The following is a 17,611-nucleotide window of genomic DNA, read 5'->3' as shown; positions in this document are numbered from 1 at the left end:
GACTTAGCAAGTCCATTCCTATGCATTTTCCCCAAGAGAAACAAAAATCTGTCCACAAAACGACCTGTACACAAATGTTGACCTAAGTCTTGTTCGTAAGGCTCAAACATGTAAACAACCCAAATGTTCATTAATGGGAAAATAAATAAACAAATCGTGGTATAATTATACAATAGAATACTACTTAGCAATAACTAAGTTATAATAGTTAACTAAATTAACTACTGATACATGCAAACACATGGAAGAATACACAGAATGCTGAGCAGGAAAAAAACATCTAAACTCCCACCGCCAAAGTCTTCACTGATTCTGTAGAACTGTAATGGCTTCTCAAAGAAACTTATTATACTTAGGATACAGAATTGATAGACTACAAAACTTCCCTGATAAATTCTACTCAAGTCAATTTAATTAAAATAAACTTGATTTGCAAAGTCACAAATTCTTTGTGAGTTTTGAGGGTTTAAGGCAAATAATTTTTTGTTTTAATCTATAAGAAAGTAACAAACAAACTCACCAATCCTTCCTTTTTTGTGAATATGACCAGGCATGATACCAATTTTACATTCTCCAGGCTGAAAGTAAATCATAGTTTCAGAAAAGTTGAAAAAAAAAAGTCACTCACAGGTCATACACACAAATATACTTGCATTCACTCAAAGCTGTTTAGCCTTGGGGGAGGCTTAATCTGGGTTTCTTTTTATGTTTTGCACTCACATTGATGACTCCAGGGCAGTTGGGCCCAATTAGCCTTGTCTTTCCCTGGTGCAGCAATTTGTGCTTAACTCGTACCATGTCCTGCTGTGGGATACCTTCAGTGATACACACAACCAAGGGAATTTCTGCCTCAACAGCTTCATTAATAGCAGCTGCAGCAAAAGGTGGAGGAACATAAATGACAGAAGCCGTTGCTCCTGTCTGTTCTTTGGCCTGAAACATTAACGATGAAGCACTTTATTATTGGTTAAATCATAAACATTATAAAATAAATTCAATACTATCATTTTAATAATGTCTTGGGGTAAAGAAAAGGACACTCCCCAAAGACATAGCATTCTTCCCATTCTCAAATTCACTACACTGTCAGAGTAGAGCAGAATTAAGCATAGCCCTTTGTCAGTCCCCTTTGAATGCCACTGTGAATTGAAAGCTTCTGTGACATCTCACTCTCTTAGACTATGGCATGTCAGTAAACCTAAAGGCATCCTGACAGTGAACAGAGTCAAAGGACGCCAAAATATCATCCACAAATGATGCCAGAGGTTAAAAATAATTTTTTAAAACTCTGTTCAAGATGATAATAGAGGGGGAGACAAAAAAATATTAAAACTAGTATGGAACCAAAAGAAGTCAAATCATGGGCACGTAGGTACTTTACTGAAAAGTAACTACAGTACGTAGTTCTCTACCTCTAAAGGCTACAAATACTGCCAGAAGCTAGACTGTGACAACAGCAAATGTTGTGCTAGGAAACCATATGGATGAAAGGTATCAACCCTACTCATTCAAAAATCTCTTTGTAAGAGCAGAATGGGTGAAAAATAAACAATATCTGTCAAAAAAAACTTACAGAATATTCCAAACACCACAACTATTTTTGTCATTATAACAAATGGATTGCTTAGCAACAAGACTTCCTTAAAAAAAAAAAAAAAAAAGGCAAAAAAAAGGCTCATGACAAAAGAAAAGTTGACCTAGAGGAATTGTGAAAAAATATCTCCTCTCTATATTTTGAAGTTATAAAATCAGCCATAGTAGAATTTAAGGCAGGAAGGACTTTAAATTTGTGCCTTAAAAAATGTAATGCTTTAAAATATACCTTAAAAATATGCATAAGAAGAGGGGAAGAATACATTTAAGGCTGATCAACACATCATCCCGAAAAACTAAGTTTATTTCTTAGATTTTTAAAATTAAATACCCAAGAATTTACACTACAGTTTCTTTTAAATACTATTAGCTTTGTAAATATTCATATAAGAGTAAAAAGAGAGTGAAAGACTACACACTAAGCTTAAGTTAGCTCCCTACAGAGGCAAAATCTGAGACGTTGAAGACACTGTAAAATTTAACTTTACTTACCTTTTATACCATCTGAATTTTTAGAAAAAGCACATATCAGTTTTGTAACAAAGAAAGTTTAATTCAAAAATAATTTTTAAAGGTATTATTAAGAAATCCATAATTTGAGAATTTAGGACACTGTGATTTGTAAATATAACTCTACAATTTAGTTTCTTCACATGGGACCACTCTTTACTCTGAGCCATCCTAAGCCTGCCACTTATCAGCTGCCAGACCATGGGCAAGATCTTCAAACTCTTTGCACTAGTAACATCCTTACCTTTAAAATGAGGAGGATAACAGCACCTATTTCCAAGGGTTGTAGTGAGGCCTGAAAGGGGCAATCTGAATGAAACACCTAGCACAGTGCCTGCTGCATAGTCCCCACTAAGGAAGAATTAGGTGGTGGTTGCTGACATTTGTACTAACATACTGGAAGAAGAAAAGTAAGGCAATGATAAAAAGACAAACAGAAGCCTGGCCACAGCACTTCTACCTTTAATAGCTGATGCATACCTAGAAACACAAATGACACACCGGTTTTGACGGCAATTCAAATTTCTCTAGGTTACTGAATTTTCAAACAGCAAGTAACTCTCCCAAAAGAAACACAATTAAGATCTCTACCCAAAGAATGCTAGCTCTTCCCTGGCTTTTCATGTCTTGCCAAACTCAGGTAGCATTAATTACCTCCTTCACGGTGTTAAAGACTGGTAAGCCCAGATGTGTCTGGCCTCCTTTCCCTGGAGTGGTTCCTCCAACAAGTTTGGTGCCATACTCCAATGCCTGCTGGCTGTGAAAGGTGCCCTGAGGGGAAAAAGCACAAGATCCATGAGAAACAGCAGACTGGAAAGCCCAGGAGAAGCAAAAGCAATCCTAGCAACTTAGGAAAAGAAAAACAAATAGGTTAACTGTTCCCAGACAGTAACTACAGGAAGCATGCCCATCTATTTACTAAACATAGTTTTGAAGCTTGAAGCAAAACAAGCCTCTGAAAAGCCAAAATAGCTATAAACAGGGGCCTCTTTGATGCCCTGTTTTCAAACTTGGCTGGTGATCAAAAGCTCCCTGTTTCTCAACTCCTCATGTGCTCACACTCCTCAAGTTTAAAATTCATGGTAGATCATTACCCTCCCACAACCACCTTGGCTTTCTCTCACTTCAACTTAAACATCTGGCAAAACCACAACCTGGGTTAAATCCAATTTGCCCCCTACTCTAAGCCTAGACATGTGCAGCCAAAAAGTGGCTAGAGGGAAAAAAAAAAAAAAGAAAAGAAAACATGTCAACTGGTCTCATTTTAAATTAATGATCACTCATCTTAAGTAAGCCTTTAATACTGCCCAGTCAACAACCTGTATTTCTCTATCCATTCACTTTTCCTCCTCAACCTCAGCATTACTGACATTTTGGAAGGATGATTCTTTCTTATGAGAGGTCGTCCAGTGCCTGGTAGGACATTTAGCAGCATCCCTGGGCTCCACCCATTAGATGCCAGTACCACACCCTCCTAATTGTCATAACCCCCTCCAGTTATGACAACCAAAAACAGCTTCAAGGATTGAAAGATTCTTTTTCACTAGGCTTCTGGGGCTCTACCTCCCCTGGTTTTCCTCTTCTCTTTCTCTCTCCTTAACTTCTCTTTTTCGTCTAAATTCATGCCCTTGGTGGTATCATCCCTTATCATAACAATACATCTCATCCATATGGTGACCCCTTCCACATACACAAAGACACATACACCCCACTTATCTAAGCCTTGAACGCCATACTCACATTGTCAACTGCCTACCTGATACCTCCACTTTGAGAACTAGCAGGCATCTCAAACTCAACATGTCCAAAACTGAGTTCCCAATCATTCCCCTCCATCTACCCCATCTCATTTAAAGACAATTTCACTCCTTACAGATCATCACATCAAAAATACCGAAGTCATCCTTAATTCTTCTCTTTTTCATATATCTCATATCAGATCCATTAGTAGGTCTTATTGCTCTATCTTCAAAGTAAAATCGACAACTCCTTCCCCTTCTACTGCTATCACATTGGTCTAAGTTACTTCAACCTTGATGCTTATTGGTCTTGCTCCCCTTCAATCTAATCTCCACAGCAGCCTGAGTGATCTGGTCAAAACATAAGATCACAGCACTCCTCTAATCAAATACTCTGATTGCTTTAGATTTCAGTCAAGTAAAAGCCAAACTCCATATACCGGTCTACAAGTTAATCTACAAGCTGTCTCCCCACATCGGAGTCACATACCTGCCTGCTCATTACTCTCCAGCCATGCTGGCCTTGCGGCTTCCACACACAGCAGGCATATGCCTGCCTCATGGCCCCATTGTGCCCTCTGCATGGAAAATCATTCCCTAAAATATCCTCTTGGTTCACTCCCATGTCTCCTTTACATCTTAACTCAGATATCAGGCCTTCCCTGACCACCTGATATAAAATCTCCTTCTCCTCCGTCCTAACCACCAGGACTACACACACTCCTCCTTTCCCTGGCTTATTTCTTTTTTTTTTTTTTTTTTTTAACTTTAAGTACATAAAGGTTGAGAGAGATCCAAGATGGCTGATCACTAGCAGCTCAGGCTCGTAGTTCCCAGTGAAAGCGCAGAGAACGAGAGGACGCCACATTTTCAGACGAATATTTGTTGCTCACGGACCAGGAGATCCCCAGCAGAGGAGCCCCACGTGTTGCCAGGGCGACTCTTGTGGCTGGCGCGGCGGTTTTGCTGGTGCCTTAGAGCGCCAGTTTTTGGTGCAGAGTCCGGAGATTTCCGGGCAGAAAAGCACCACCCATCTTAACACCGCTGTTTTGGCCAGCGCAGTGGATTGCTCAGATTTCGGCGCTGGGAATCAACAAGTTGGACGTCTGCTCAGAGACCTAGTTAGAAAGTCGGTAATTACAAAGACAACAGACAGATAAATATATAATGAAGCGAAGAAATCAGCGTAAAAAGGCAGAGAATACTCAAAATCAGAATGCCTCTCCCTCTACAGGGGATTGCAATTCCTCATCAGTAACGGAACAAGGCTTAATAGATTACGAGTGTGTCCCAATAACAGAAGCAGGTTTCAAAACGTGGGTGATAAGAAACTTCTGTGAATTAAAAGAACTTGTTCTAACCCAATGCAAAGAAACTAAGAACTTTGAAAAAAGGTTTGACGAAATGTTAACAAGAATGGACAATTTAGAGAGGAATATAAGTGAATTGATGGAGCTGAAAAACACAACACGAGAACTTCGCGAAGCATGCACAAGTTTAAACAGTCGAATCGATCAAGTAGAAGAAAGGATATCAGAAGTCGAGAACCAGCTCAGTGAAATGAAACGAGAAGACAAGATTGGAGAAAAAAGGATGAAAAGGAATGAGCAAAGTCTCCAGGAAATATGGGACTATGTGAAAAGACCTAATTTACGTTTGATAGGTGTACCTGAATGTGATGAAGAGAATGAATCCAAGTTGGAAAATACTCTTCAGGATATCATTCAGGAAAACTTTCCCAACCTGGCAAGGCAGGGTAATATTCAACTCCAGGTAATACAGAGAACACCACAAAGATATTCTTCAAGAAGACCAACCCCAAGGCACATAATTGCCAGATTTATTAGGGTTGAAATGAAGGAGAAAATACTAAGGGCAGCCAGAGAGAAAGGTCAGGTTACCCATAAAGGGAAACCTATCAGACTTACAGCAGATCTCTCAGCAGAAATCCTGCAAGCCAGAAAAGACCGGGGACCAATATTTAATATCCTTAAAGAAAAGAACTTTCAACCCAGAATTTCCTATCCAGCCAAACTAAGCTTTATGAGCGAAGGAAAAATTAAATCTTTTGCGAACAAACAAGTACTTAGAGACTTCACCACCACCAGGTCTGCTTTACAAGAGCTTCTGAAAGAAGCACTATACATATAAAGGAACAACCAATATCAGTCTTTCCAAAAATATGTCACAAAGAAAAGAACATTAACACAATGAAAAATTTACACTAACTAATGGGCAAAACAGCCAGCTAGCATCAAATGCCAGTATTAAAGTTATATATATTCTAATTGGATAAAAAGCCAAAACCCATTGGTATGCTGCATCCAGACCCATCTCACATGCAACGACACACAAAGACTCAAAACAAAGAGAAGGAGGAAGATTTATCAACCAATCAGAGAGTAAAAGTAAACAAATAAATAAAAAGCAGGAGATGCAATTCTCGCCTCTGATTAAGTAGACTTTAAAGCAACAAAGATCAAAAGAGACAAGGACATTACATAATGGCAAAAGGATCAATGTAACAAGAAGAGCTAACGATTCTATAGATCAACCAGACAGAAAATTAACAAGGACATCCAGGACTTGAACTCAGACCCGGAACAAGTAAACTTAATAAACATTTATAGAACTCTCCACTTCAAATACACAAAACATACATTACCATCTCACACGTATTCCAAAAGTGACTACATAATTGGAAGTAAATCACTCCTCAGTAATCGCATAGCATTTCATAGGTTTAAATGAAATATTGGTTGGCTGCTTGTTTGTTATTTTCTTCCCTTATTCCTTCCTGTTTACATCAAGTATAATTATTGGTATAAAAGAGGTTTTCAATACCCATTACTAAAATGCATCCTAGCCTGGGCAAGAAAGCAATACTCCCATTCTCTCTCTCTCTTTCTCTTCCTTTTTCCTCTTCTTCTTTATTCTTTTTCTTTCTTTCAAAAAAAAAAAAAGAAGAAAAATAAGTACATAAAGGTTTATTTCCACAGGCCTCAGGAAATGGGTAGAAATCACAGGACAATCTCTCTTCCACCAAAAAAAGTTGCACATTTTGGTAAGTGTTTGTCCTAGAGGGAAAAAACTGAACTTTACATTAGCAGTGCTGTGTAAGATTCTTATGTAAATCAAGACCTAAAACCAGCCTGCAATGGAGGTTTTAGTCCTCTGTTCAGGTGCTTGGATAGAAGCCATAGCTGATGAGCATGACAGGGAAAAGGAGACAGTGAAGACAGGTAACAGGCACCCAGCAGGCAAGGAGGATTCAGGAATGCCAGACTCCTCGGAATGGTGTGTTTTTTCTTTTTTTTTTTTTTTCCTTTTAAGTCATCTCTGTAGAAGGTGCTGGGCAGGAATCCTAGAGAAAGGGTCCAAGACTTCTTTAACTGCTCTGGATGAAGGGCACTGCCACAGCATGGTTGAGGCAGACCCAGGATGGAATAGAGAATAAAAGGAATGCTTATAGGGAACAATTTTGTGTGGAATGCTAGATGGCCAAGCCTATCAGCCTTTGGTCCAGTGCAACCCTTGCCTCACTTGTCAACAGTAAAAAATTCGTTTGATTAGAAGAACCATCTGGAAACACACCAGCTTCTGCTATCTTCACTCTCATTGTTAGAAAAAGATTAACCAGTGTGAACATTCTGATCTGTTAATTCCTGGGACTGTTTTCTTCTCAATGGACTGTTTGTTGGTAGGATAATGCCCAAAAACTCAAAGCTAAAATGCATCATCAGTCCTGGTTGGCAGTTCCTTAAGAATGGACTGGTGGCATGGTTGAGCTGATATGGAAAAGCTGCACCTTCCTGCGGAAGATCAACTGACCAGCTATCCCACCCCAAATCTCAGCCTGAGGTATATTTCAGTGAAGGCAGGCAGTTGTGCTTCTCAGAGCAGAGAAGCAGTTTTAAGAGCAGAAAAGGTAGAGAAAATCTAGAAAAGAACCGTCTTGATACAGATTTATCCCATGGTGTGAAGGGAGGGCAAAGAACGCAGTGGCACTTCACTTATCCAGCAATTTCTGTCACTGTGGTGACCAACTTCTGCCCATTCCTAGGGTCTTGAACTGCTCAGGAACTGGGAATTCATTAAAGCCACTGCCTTCTGTAGGAATGAGGACGTTCTTCTCAGAAGATTTGGCAGTGACTGTTTCACAATCCAGGGAATTCTTGCTCAGGTAAGCATGGCAGCCATCTCTTTTGTCGATGGAAATGGTTGGCACTTTACCCATTACCTGAACTTTGACATCCCTACTGTTGATTATCTCCACAATGCCCACTACGTCATAGAGTTATCTACTGCAATGGAGTTAATTTTGCCCTTGATTTGCAACGTCGTGTTGACACACTTGTAAATGTAAGCCACCTGTTTCAGCTCTGTGTCATCAATCACCAGGTTGGAAACATTTTCCTGATTTTCCACTCTCCATTTCTTGCCCTCCAGTTCAAGTACACCTGGCTCCTTCTTTGTGGCTGGTTTGGGGTTTGGGTGCAGAGAATGGCTTGGGGCCAGTGTGTACTGGACCACTCTGAGCCTTCAAGGCAGGGTTCTTGTGAGTCTTCACGTCATCAGACACGTGTTTCAGGGCATGTGTGATGCTCTCCCCCTGATTAATCTGCGCAAACAGTGCTGAGTGGGAAGCAGACTCATCTGAACCTGAACTGGTAGAGACTGGCGGAGGAGGGGGCCTGGTGGAGGGGAAGGAGGATCTGATCCAGCAGAGAGTCCAGAAGGCAGTCCACTCAGTTCTTTTGCCACAGGCCCCGTTTTGTTCCATGCCAGTCCAGTGGTATGGTACTCCTTAATGTAAGCCTGCAGCTCTGTCCATATACTTGAATAAGCTTTGACCCAGTCTACATGCTTCTTATTCACATCTTTGTACTCTTTGAGGACTCAGTTTGTATAAAACATGGCAGCATCATTCATTTCTTTCACATAAGGGCCAGGCTTGGGAGCCACAGCCACCCAGCCCAGGGCCTGGATGCTTTCGCTGACAGCTGACAGGCGATTAAACAACTTGCTGCCTCGGTTCTTCTCCCGAAAGATTATCACTTCTTTGATCTGCTCTGAGATGGGTGCCAACAAATCGGAAAGCTTGTTATCTGCTGGCTGTTGACACTGAGAAGCTGTAACCAAGAGAGCTCGCTCCAACTTCAAACCTGTGTGGACCATCTCCGCATGTTTCTGCACGTCTCCCCCAATCTCTTTACTGATCTTCAAGTACTCTGTCACAGGACCAGCAAGCAGCAAGTCAAATGCCTGCACATAGGGAGCTGCTCCTGCTTTTGAAGGACAGTCTCCATACCCACAGTGCATGTCAGAGGTATGGGATACTGCCTCCAGGTGGCCCACTGCCCTCTCCAATCTTTCTACCAGATTTTGCATGTCATTCATAATGTACCACCTCCAGACTTCGATCAGCCACTCTCCACTCCTGGCAAGAACCGCCCAACTATCTCCCTGGCTTATTTCTTCCAGAGCAATTGTACTCTCTAACATACCACATAATCTACTCATTGATTTTGTTGATACATTCCACCCACCACCACTAAAATGTGAATTCCATGAAGACAGTGATTTATGTCTTTGTTCATTGCAATATGACACCTAAATCAACATACAGTAGGCATTCAATAAATAGTTGTTGAAAAATGAATGAATCTATGTGGTCATTCAAAATGTGGTTCCAACTATTGACATTCTATTAAAGGAATAAAAATTAGGGCCTTAAGAAGGACTTCAGAAATTTTCTGATTGAAATTCTATTTCAAAATAGGAAACTTGGCCCCAAGCATGTTAATTAATTTGTCTAAAGTCAGGAGCAGAGTTTTGAAAGAACCACAGGCCAGTGTTCTCTCTCTTAAAACAGTGCTATTCAAAGTATAGTATGCAGACTCTTGCTGCTCTGCAATGAGGTAAGAGGAAAAAGAAAAAGAAAACAAAAAAAAAGGAAGGAAGGAAGGGAGAGAGAGGGGAAAAATCTAATTTTAAAAAAAGTAAAAATGTTTGCAAATATAGCAGTACGACATTGCTACAGCTTTTACTGTACTTTATAAAAATATTGATCCATATTAGACTGAAAATTTAAAACAAACACCCACATGGGTTTTTTGCTATAGACACTGAGAAGCATTGCCCTAGACTACACTGCCAGGTAAATTCAAAAGCACCAAATTTTAATCACAAAGTAGTGCTAAACAGGAATAACACATCTATTCAAAATAAGCTTATTTTCCTTAGTTTTACCATTATCACCAGCCAGTATACAATTAGGAATAGGAATAATTTTAGCAACTTATAAAGCCAGTGTAAGAAACAAGATGGCACCCAATGGAAATCTGCATTGCTGAAACCTACCCTAAAATACAAGGATTTTTCATTTGTTATGTGAAATAACGTGTGTACAGAGAAAACAAACTAATAAGACAATATGCAGATATACTGTGGAAGTAAGCTATAAATTTCAGACCTCATCAGTAAGTCTATAATGAATCTGAATCAACAAACCTAACTTTAGGGAATTAACACTCACTTACTTTAAAAACAAAAACAAGGAGAGTGAATGAGAAACAATATAAATGCAAGTAGCTGAAAAACACTAAAACTACCCTTGGATTTAAATATTTAGGCAAACCATCACCTAATTTAGAATATGGAGACAGTTCTCAATAGTGCTTACACCATGGGCAATGGTTCTTATAAAAAAGCCCACAGCTTAAAATGTCACAGGATCATATAATATTTTGCAAACAGAAAAATAAAATTATATATAATAAATTTATGTGGGGAATTTGGGTTAATCAAACATCTTCTGATTATATGCTAATAATATTAATATATAACAAAAAACAAGCTAAATATAACATCAATTGGGAAGGGGATGATAGAACACACTTCAAATCTTGGATGAAGATCTTCTTTCCTTAGAATGTATATAACGGAGGTGACATACATATAAGACATTTGGCCATCAGAATAAACCTTTTTTTCTTGAGGCAGGGTCTCACTCTGTCATCCCAGTTGGTGTTAAGTGGTTCAATCATGATTCACTGCACCCTCAACCTTCTCAACTCAAGTGATCCTTCCACCTCAGCCTCCAGAATAGCTGGAACCACAGGCATGCGCCACCATGCCCAGCTAATTTTCCTATTTTTTTTTTTTTTTTAGAGATGGGGTCTCACCATATTGCCCAGGCTGGTCTCAAACTCCTGGGTTCAAGCAGTCCTGCTGCTCTGGCCCCACAAAGTGCTAGGATTACAGGTGTGGGCCACCACACCCAGCCATTTTTACCAGGAACAAAATTTCAGGGTTTAGTGGGTGCTTCATTTTTTGTTATTGGTAGATTTTTTTTTAAGGTTATAGAGGAATGGAAGAAGAAAAAGAAGAAAAGTCCACTGCAACACATTTGTGGGCTCAGTTATTTCAGAAAAAAAGTAAAAAAGCAAAAGAACCATTTTATATGAAACAACCTGCTAAATGCAGTCTACAGGATTTGGCCCACTACCTGGTTTTGTAAATTAAGTTTTATTGGAACACACCCAGGCCCATTCATTGACATTATTTTCTATGGCTGCTTTTGCTGTTATAATGCTTTTGAGTAGCTGTAACAGAGACTGTATGACCCACTAAACTTAAAATGTTTACAAACTGGTCTTTTGCAGAATAAGTTTAGTCACCTCTGCTCTAGATTACCAAAACACTGAAGAATTGACTTGACAATTCTTTTAATTACAGAAAAATCATTAACCTTAAATTACAAAAAAAATTATTGACTGCTTTCATCTTGCCATATCTCCTTTAATAATAAAGAAAGGGATACTTTGGGTTAAGACACTTAGAGTATAGAGATTATACTCTAATTGATTTGGTAGTACTTCCTCATTTTAAAAAATTCTGCACATCTACTATGCTGGAAATATAAATCTGCTCCAATGTTTTAAAGTTCGATTTAGCTATGAAAATTTTAAATACACAGACCATATGACATCCAATTTTACTTTTAGGTATCTATTTTATAGATATATACATTATATATATTATATGCTGGATAACATTATATAAGTACAGTTCTGTATAATAAACACTACAAAACACATATTATATAAATACGTTTGTACGCACAAGAAAAATATCTGAAAGGATACATGCCAGTTTATTAACAGAAGGAATTCCTGGGGAGTAGAAAGGTAGGAAAATGGAAAGGAGATTCTTAGGTGGCATTTTATTACAGAATCACATCACAGATATATTTTCACTTATACAAAATCTATGATGTGAACAGGAAAGAAGATGAGACAATGAATATAAATAAATGAGAATAAATTAAAACACTTCAGGGAATTTTGCCTGGTAGTCCCAATCATGGTCCCAGAGAGAGTGTAAGTTGGGAAAAGTCAGTGGTCTGGTTCTTCTGCTTGTCTCATTATCCAAGAGACTCTGTGGGTTTGAGCATTTCTCCACACTGAATATGGAGATTCTGTATTTAACAATATGTTTTTTTGTTTGTTTGTCTGTACACAACCTAAACACAAGAATCTAGTTTACCTAGTGCTCAAAGAAACAGTAATCTGTTTCAACGTTATAGGAAAACCAAGTGTCGTATTTGCTGAAAGAAAGTATGTGGGCCTCCAATACAATATAGTCCTAGTAAGCTTGCAATATACTCCTTCGCAAAGTAAGTTTAAATACAATTTTTATGTTATAGGCTGACAATAGCAACTAATCTCCTCCTGAGATACAAATCCATTGCTGTACAGTATATTTTTCTGCAACAATCTGATATATTATTTTTGTGATATTAAAAATAAAAAAATAGTTAATTTGTTATATCTGTAGTCTACATTTGAAAATAAAAATCTAGATACACATACCTGTTTGCCAGTGAAACCCTGGCAAATAATCTTTGTATTTTTATCAACGTAGAGATGTTTCCGAGAAGCTGTATAGGAACAATGCCGAATTCCATTCTGTGGCACTAAGAGGTAAAAAAAAAAAAAAAAATGACACATTATAATTTTTCTAAACTTTGCACCATAATTCAACTTGATCACAAGAAAACATCCTGTAATGCACAAGCTATCTTGTGATCACGGCAAACCTAAATGCCACCTTTTATAAGACACAGAGACCACAGAAATAAGTTAGAAAAACAAACAAAAAAAGACATTGTTCCATTCTCCAGGATCCCCTCTTTATCAAGAACCATGATCTTGTTGTTTTTTCTGAACTGAGAAAGAAAAAGCTAAAGTTTATCATTTTTATTTCCTAGAAAAAAAAAAACTGGGGCTCAAAGATAAATGGTTTAAATTAAATCCAGGGACTGAAAACTGTCACCCCCATTAATAATGTTTACTAAACAGCCACGTGGTTTCCCATTTGGCCCAAATTTTTAAAGCCTAATACCTTTAAATAGGTAAGCTAAGAGGCAAACTTTGTCAGGAATACAAGTAAAAATCGCTCAGCAACTCATTCTCTAGTACAAACAACATATTAAATGTTAAGTCATAGAATAAAACTTACCTAAAATACAATCCAAAATCACTTAATCTCTTCTGATATGGACTCACATATAAAAGAAACAGAGATAAAATAAATAGGAAAGTAGACAAGAGAAGCAGCAGCTTGTGAAAAAAAAAAGACCTAGGTTGAGAAATCTAAGTAGTTACTACAACCAGCTCCCCAAATTTCAAAAAGCAGTAGGAAGAACATAGATGACAAAATTGTGGACTACTTTCTAAACCTCTAACTATCAATGTGCCTTTTCTGTGACCCATCCCTGGCCCCTTCGAAGTAGCCAGGACTTCTACCTATCATTGTGGTCATACATGAAGCAAGTCTAAGAACAGAACATAAGGTGTAATCTCTATTGAACAAAAAAAAAGAACATGTTGTCATGTATTTGCCCAGAGTCCACTCCATGCTTTCTGCCTTAAATCATTGCCTCCTGTCCACCTAAGTCCTGACCTCACACTCCATAACTGAAAGAGCAACAAGATCTGCTTTTGGCAGAAGTATTTGGAATCCCTTATATCTCCAGGAAGGACACAGGTTCAGATTTAGCCCTTACCACCTGGGTAGCATATCGTGCACACAAAGAACTGCTAGGTAACAGACAGCTTTCTCAGACTGGACTGTGCTCAACAAGGGGCCATTAGAGAGCTTTGCAGGTCAAGGTCTGGCATAGCAGTCACAGCTAAGCATTTGACTCTAGGCTAGTGGACACAGCAGGGATTTGTGGCCTGAGACCATGGCCCTACTGAGCTATGCAGCACAGCCCACCCTCACCAGTGCTGTCACGTGAGACCCATTCTTGCCCTTGGCTCCTACTTCTCCCAGATGAACACCTACAACCATGATATTTGTATAGAAGCTACACCCTTTCCTACCCTGCTACAATTCCTGACTAGTGGCAGAATCGGCTTTACCAGTCCCTCCCATTCCTGGAATCTTCAACGAATGGTCATATCATATCATAGTTTTCAGACACGAAGGTAGAAGATTTGATTATAAGATCAGATGTTATGATCAGGATATCTGGAGTCCCTACTTGTTAAAACAAAATACTTTTTGTAGGTAAAGTTTGGTTCTCTACAAGTATTCTTATACTCACTAACTTAACAAAGATCAGACAATTCTCTTCTCCTTCCATAGGAGACATCACCCTGAGAAAAGACAGGTCTGTCTGTATCCCTAAAGCACAGCTACAATAACAGACCAATGAAGATCTCTACTTTCTCATAGTAACTCCAGAACTCCTGGATCAATTCTATGGAGCTCAAGATGTTACAACATCAGATCTTTGGTGCTCATAAAAAGTATATCAGAAGTGTGATAAACAGCAGCTCACCTCCTAATCCCCTGGCCTTTTAATATTACTCAGCCAGTGCAATGCCCCTGAGAACCTACAGCATCTAATTAAGTAAATCTTGGAAAACTATAATGCATAGATGTAGATGTGTGTGATCTACCCATCTACAGGCCTAAGCTCATACAGATCCACTTCTAGATAAGCTAGAACTAATAGACTATTACCATCTTAGAGGCTCATGCATGTGTGATCTCCCCATCCATGCACCAGGCTTAAGCTCATATGGACCCACTTCCAGATGAGCTGGAACTAATAGACTATTATCATCTCAGAGGCAAATCCAAAATATGTATTCAAAGGCAAGGAGTGAAATTCTTGATCACATTCCATCCTGACAAGAAACCTGTCTGATGCCAGACAAGGTTATCATCTGGTATTGAAATGTGAGTTCATTCATTTATTCAGTCAACATTTAGGGAGCACCTATACCACCATAATGTCACATAATGTCAGGTGCTAAGGATAAAGTGATGAATGACAGTATCTCAGTCCTCAAAGAACTCACAATCTATCTGAACTGATATAAAAGTGGGCCACAACTGCATGGTGTGTAAAGTACCAAAATAAGAAAAAGCCTTGGGCATTTGGGATCCCTGTTCAAGGTAGAGAAGTCTATGTATGTGTGAGAGGTGGGAGGGTGGAGTTAAGGAATGAATCCCTCATTGAGATTACCTCCAAATTGAAACCTAGGCTATCAGTAGTTCACTCCTAAAACCCCATATAAGTTCACCTCCAAGCTCCTAAAGAAAGGAAAGAGATTCATTCAGCTTCTGGGCCACTGTTACGACCTCTCCTCAGTTAAAAACTCTCTTCACTTCTGCCCCAGCCCTGGCCCATGCTACCTAACTTGAGCCCATATCACCTAAACTGATAGCTGCCCCTGCACAGTAGGAATTAACTTGTCACAGGAGATCCAGACAAGGAATTATGGACCATCATATGCTTCCTTTTCTAGAATACTGCTCTAAGATATGTTAGGCTAGCCAAAGGAGGAATGCCGGCAATCAGAGCAGCCTCTAAAACCCAGCGGAAAACCTTAAAGAGCCCAGCAAGCCATGATGGTATAACATAATCACCACAAATGCCTTTTGAATCCCAGAAACTCAATCTACACCAGAAGATTAACCCACGCCACCCCAGGTTCTTTATACCAAGCATGCTCTCCAACCTGTCATGGCTGTAAGGAGGACCTAAAGGCGAGTTGTGTTATAATACTCCTCACCTTAATTTCTGACTCCTCAACAGCTTGAGGTAACACAATCCAGAAAGAACCAACTCTCAGTCACCTGCCACTCCATGCTACCATGACATACCTAACAACTGGTGGATCTATTTCAAGCAATACTGTTATCAAATCAATGATAAGTTTTACTACTGCTGACATCATAGAATGAAGAAAATTCTTTGTTGCCGTGTTTGCATTCAAATGGAAATAATGCAAAATATGCTTACATTCCAAGTAAAACTCACCAAATTTTAAATCACTCTCATTCTCCTTATTCTTCCCCACCTTAAATAATTTAAGGCCCAGAATTTCAGGCTGGAGATTTCCCACAAAAGCAGCCTCCCCACATCTCCACTACTGCAGTTCTTCACCTTTCCTCCTAGAACCCTTCCGCTACTCTCCTTAATTTGGGCTGGTGAAGAGAGCAAACCTCTAGCTGCTGTAAATACTAAATCAAACTGATTCTACACTTTCCCTAATTAATTTCTTTTCTACCCAAATTATCAATGAAGTACCTTAAGCAATTAAAAATAGCCTACTCCACTTCTGCTCAAGAATGCAAAGTAGTTCACAGTGCAAATCTTCCACTGTCACTGCTTAATCATATTTTGGTTTTAACTACAAACCTGATCTCTGTGACAAAGCCACCAAATTACTAGGGTGAGTGATTTCCTAAAGTGAAATTTAGAACACAAGGCATACATTAGTGGCCAAACAATCTTACAAATATCTCTTACATTTCAATTAAAGATTTAATGTCCTCAACTTCTTGAGAATTTTGCTTACATTAATCCATATAAATTAACATTTAAGTAGAACATTACATCAGGAATTCCTAAATCTTCACATGATATACACGATTTATGAACATAATGGGGAACTTTAAAAAGGATCCAAGATTAAGTAGAATAGAAGCTACGAACACTTTCATGTGGTATATAATAAATACCATCACATAGTATATTACTGAATGCATACATATTCTTACTCTTTTTACCACATTATTTCTTTTTTTTTTTTTTTTTGAGACGGAGTTTCGCTCTTGTTACCCAGGCTGGAGTGCAATAGCATGATCTCGGCTCACCGCAACCTCCACCTCCTGGGTTCAGGCAATTCTCCTGCCTCAGCCTCCTGAGTAGCTAGGATTACAGGCACGTGCCACTATGCCCAGCTAATTTTTTTGTATTTTTAGTAGAGACGGGGTTTCACCATGTTGACCAGGATGGTCTCGATCTCTTGACCTCGTGATCCGACCGCCTCGGCCTCCCAAAGTGCTGGGATTACAGGCTTGAGCCACCGTGCCTGGCCTACCACATTATTTCTAAGTAAAATTGTCTAAGGTTAAATTTACTTCAAGATTATTTCAAGTACCATCTAAATACTTTTAGGACTGCTAACTGTAAACTCCATGAGTGTCAGGACCATGTCTTACTCATCTTGATGCGGTATATGGTCAGTGCCTTATACACAGCAGGTGCATGGGAAACATTTCACTGAATTCCAGGACAAGAAACTGGGTCTCCAAAAGAAACACTTATACCAAGTTACTATGATAAGGTCCATCTCTTTTTCAGTGAGTTGGGAAAAGGCAATCTTGAACTCCCACGTATCAGGAAAGAGAGAAAAGAACTCTGTATCTATTTTTGTACATATAAAAATCATAGGTTTCTC

At 39.0% G+C, this 17,611-nt stretch overlaps 1 protein-coding gene and 1 pseudogene across 1 annotated transcript in view; both read right to left on the bottom strand.

Annotated features, from left to right (window-relative positions):
• The window catches only part of LOC135275621 (succinate--CoA ligase [ADP/GDP-forming] subunit alpha, mitochondrial), a 43,746-nt gene that overhangs the window by 20,419 nt on the left and 5,716 nt on the right, over positions 1 to 17,611 (bottom strand). Inside the window, exons 2-5 of the mRNA XM_064377969.1 lie at positions 12,719 to 12,822; positions 2,758 to 2,874; positions 721 to 933; positions 521 to 578 (exon numbers count right to left, since the gene is read on the bottom strand). Coding sequence (XP_064234039.1) covers positions 521 to 578; positions 721 to 933; positions 2,758 to 2,874; positions 12,719 to 12,822 — 492 coding nt within the window. The remainder of the gene's footprint in view (positions 1 to 520; positions 579 to 720; positions 934 to 2,757; positions 2,875 to 12,718; positions 12,823 to 17,611) is intronic.
• LOC135275620 (adenylyl cyclase-associated protein 1-like) lies at positions 7,769 to 10,236 on the bottom strand (annotated as a pseudogene).

The sequence above is a fragment of the Aotus nancymaae genome, unplaced genomic scaffold (assembly GCF_030222135.1).
Source record: "Aotus nancymaae isolate 86718 unplaced genomic scaffold, 86718_ANA_hifiasm-v0.15.2.pri h1tg000017l, whole genome shotgun sequence".
In the NCBI taxonomy this organism is placed as follows: Eukaryota; Metazoa; Chordata; class Mammalia; order Primates; family Aotidae; genus Aotus; species Aotus nancymaae.
The sequence above is the reverse complement of the archived record's forward strand: the minus strand, read 5'-3'. Positions and strand labels throughout refer to the sequence as shown.